This window comes from Orbicella faveolata, unplaced genomic scaffold (assembly GCF_042242905.1).
Source record: "Orbicella faveolata isolate gen_17 unplaced genomic scaffold, um_ofav_v1 contig_2, whole genome shotgun sequence".
In the NCBI taxonomy this organism is placed as follows: Eukaryota; Metazoa; Cnidaria; class Anthozoa; order Scleractinia; family Merulinidae; genus Orbicella; species Orbicella faveolata.
In genome coordinates, this window is record NW_028301547.1 from 8,492,501 (window position 1) to 8,495,000 (window position 2,500).

At 46.8% G+C, this 2,500-nt stretch overlaps 2 protein-coding genes across 2 annotated transcripts in view; both read left to right on the forward strand.

Annotated features, from left to right (window-relative positions):
* Positions 1 to 223, forward strand: part of LOC110055601 (uncharacterized) — a 1,972-nt gene extending 1,749 nt beyond the window's left edge. The window contains exon 2 of the mRNA XM_089288752.1: positions 1 to 223. This exon is cut by the window's left edge and continues 245 nt beyond it. Coding sequence (XP_089144878.1) covers positions 1 to 223 — 223 coding nt within the window.
* A 1,214-nt stretch (positions 224 to 1,437) lies between these two features.
* LOC110055602 (uncharacterized) overlaps positions 1,438 to 2,500 on the forward strand; it is a 1,165-nt gene continuing 102 nt past the window's right edge. Inside the window, exon 1 of the mRNA XM_089290451.1 lies at positions 1,438 to 2,500. This exon is cut by the window's right edge and continues 102 nt beyond it. Coding sequence (XP_089146577.1) covers positions 1,438 to 2,500 — 1,063 coding nt within the window.

A 2,500-nucleotide genomic window follows, 5' to 3' on the forward strand; every position in this document is an offset into this window, starting at 1 on the left:
CTCCTTGGGGATAAGGAGGAAAGAGATGTGGCTTCCCAGATCCGAAAGATATTTAAAGGCCACCCATCTCCTAGAAGTTCAGCTCCAGGACAGGCCTTTGAGTTTTGGGAAGACAATTCCGTTGTCCCGCGTCCAGGCCCCTATCCAGGGGTTCATTTGGTCGCGGTGGACGTTTCAGGCCACAGTTCTACCGACCGGGGACCCTTCCTCGACGCTGTTTTAACTGCAGAAGAGTTGGTCATTTTGCTAGGAATTGCCCTTTAGTCTCTAAGGCTGTTAAAAAGTGACGTTTCTTTGCTATATATTGGTTCCAGTGCCTTTTATCGTTTGCCTTGTTAGTTATTTCTGTGTTCTTCTGTAATGAAGTCCATGCCACATTAAAGTCTGCTTTGTCAATTATTTTGTGTTTGTTTCGCTTGTCTTTTTCTTTTTAAGCTAACCGCTGGTATGCCTTCGAAGGGGTCTTCTTATACCCTTAATTGCTCTGTCTCTGGACGGAGTATTTCGGGGCTGCTTCACGGTTGGCTTTTCCCCTTTTCTACATCATGTTTCATTGGCGCTTTTTTCGTTGTCCTTTTAGTTTAGGCAACCCCGTGCAAGAAACCTCGTTATGATTTTCGCCCGGACGAGGTCTCTTCAAATTTTGTTCAGTGGTGCAATTGGAAAGGGGGAAAGCCTCGCGTTGCAGGCCCGAACTCCTCGCCCTGCATGGTCTCTAAGGGAATCGCTCTTGCCACTCCTCAAGGTGTTATTTTCCGAGATCCCAGTAGTTTTGTGGCTGGGGAACTGAGTTGGCACCAGTCTTACTGAACGTTCATTCTGTCAGAACACCCAAGAGATGAGATGAGATTTTATCCTACATCGTCTGCGGGGTCAACATTTCCGATTTTTTCGGCCCCTTCAAAGGCGACTTCCAGAGGAAATTTTACCACTCTGCTACTCCCCCTGCGGCGTTTTTTCCTAATAGCAAATCGTGTCTTGATTTCGTAGAGTTTATTAGTTCCACTATCCTTGATCGAGTTAAAAACGGCTCACTCCTGGTTTGGGGAAAATTTGGCTCTGTTCAGCCACCCCATTTGGTTTTGCCCATTACGATGGAGCCCACTAAGCCTAGAATGTGCCACGATGAACTTTTTTTGAACTTATGGATTAAAGATCTTCCGCTTTCGCTGGATTACATTTCTGGCTTACCTCGCTATGTGTTTAAGTCTCATTTCCAAATTACTTTCGACGATAAAAGTGGCTATGACCACGTCAAGTTGTCGCCTGACAGTTTTACTTTTGTGGGTTTAGAGTGGAAAGGCTGGTATTTTTGTTATAAGACCTTACCCTTTGGTTGGAAGGCCAGCGCCTACGTCTATCATACGGTCGGTTTGGCGGCAACATGTCATATCCGCTCTCTCGGTGTCCCCTACAGTCAATATATTGACGACCGCCATGTCGGCCAATTTTCAGCTTGCCGAGGCTGCTGCTTTTATTGTGTGTTCAGTTTTAGTTCGTCTTGGATACTTCATTGGCCTCTCCAAATCCGTTCCTGTTCCCCAGACTAGAATCAGGTTTTTGGGTTTTCTGTCTGATTCCATCCTTCAAGCTTTCCTTATTCCACAAGATAAGAGAATCAAGTTTGCCACCCTTCGTGACTCCATTCTCCAGTACCGAGTAGTGTCTATCAAGACGCTTCAGCGATTCGCAGGCAAGATTACCTCTTTTTCCTTAGCTGTCCCAGCTGCTCAGTTATACGCGAGAGAAGTTTACCGCGCTATTTCTCTGGCAAATCGTTCCTCTCGGCTCATCAAAGTTGTTGGTGACCTTCGTTCCGAGATAAATCATTGGCGGTTTTTAGATTCTTGGTCCGAGCATCTCCCCTGGATGGATGAGCGTCATTTAGTAGTGAATGTAACCAGCGACGCATCCCAATACTCGTGGGGTGGCATAGCTTACAATCCCTCCGGACCGCCCTTAGAGACTCGAGATATTTGGAGAGAAGACGTCAGAGACAAACCTATTGCAGTTAAGGAAGCCCTCGCACTCGTCAGTACTTTAAAAGCTGGAAAGTCGGTTCTTTCAAATTGTCGCGTGGACGATCACGTGGACTGCCTAGCGCTCGTCCAAGCCTGGGAAAGACAGGGGGGCAAGAGTAAACAGCTGAATGATGCCCTCAAGGAATTGTTCCAAACTCTTCTCGCCCAGAATATTTCCCTTTGTTTGCAATTCTTGCCCTCTCCTCTCAACCAGGCTGATCCTCTCTCTAGCGTTTTGTCTGATAAAGATTGCATGCTTGCCCCCGCCTTTTCCAACACCGGCCTCTCGCGGGGTCAATGTATTTGCTCAAGATGTGGCCAGCCAAGAAAACGCATATGTTTTTCCGCCATTCATCTTAGTTGGTCCTCTTCTCCGTTTCCTCGACAAGGCTTTGTTCTCGTTCACTATTGTGGTTCCAAAACTGTCTCCTCTTCCATATTGGTGGCCTCTTATTCAAGCAAGGGCATCTCATTTTGTT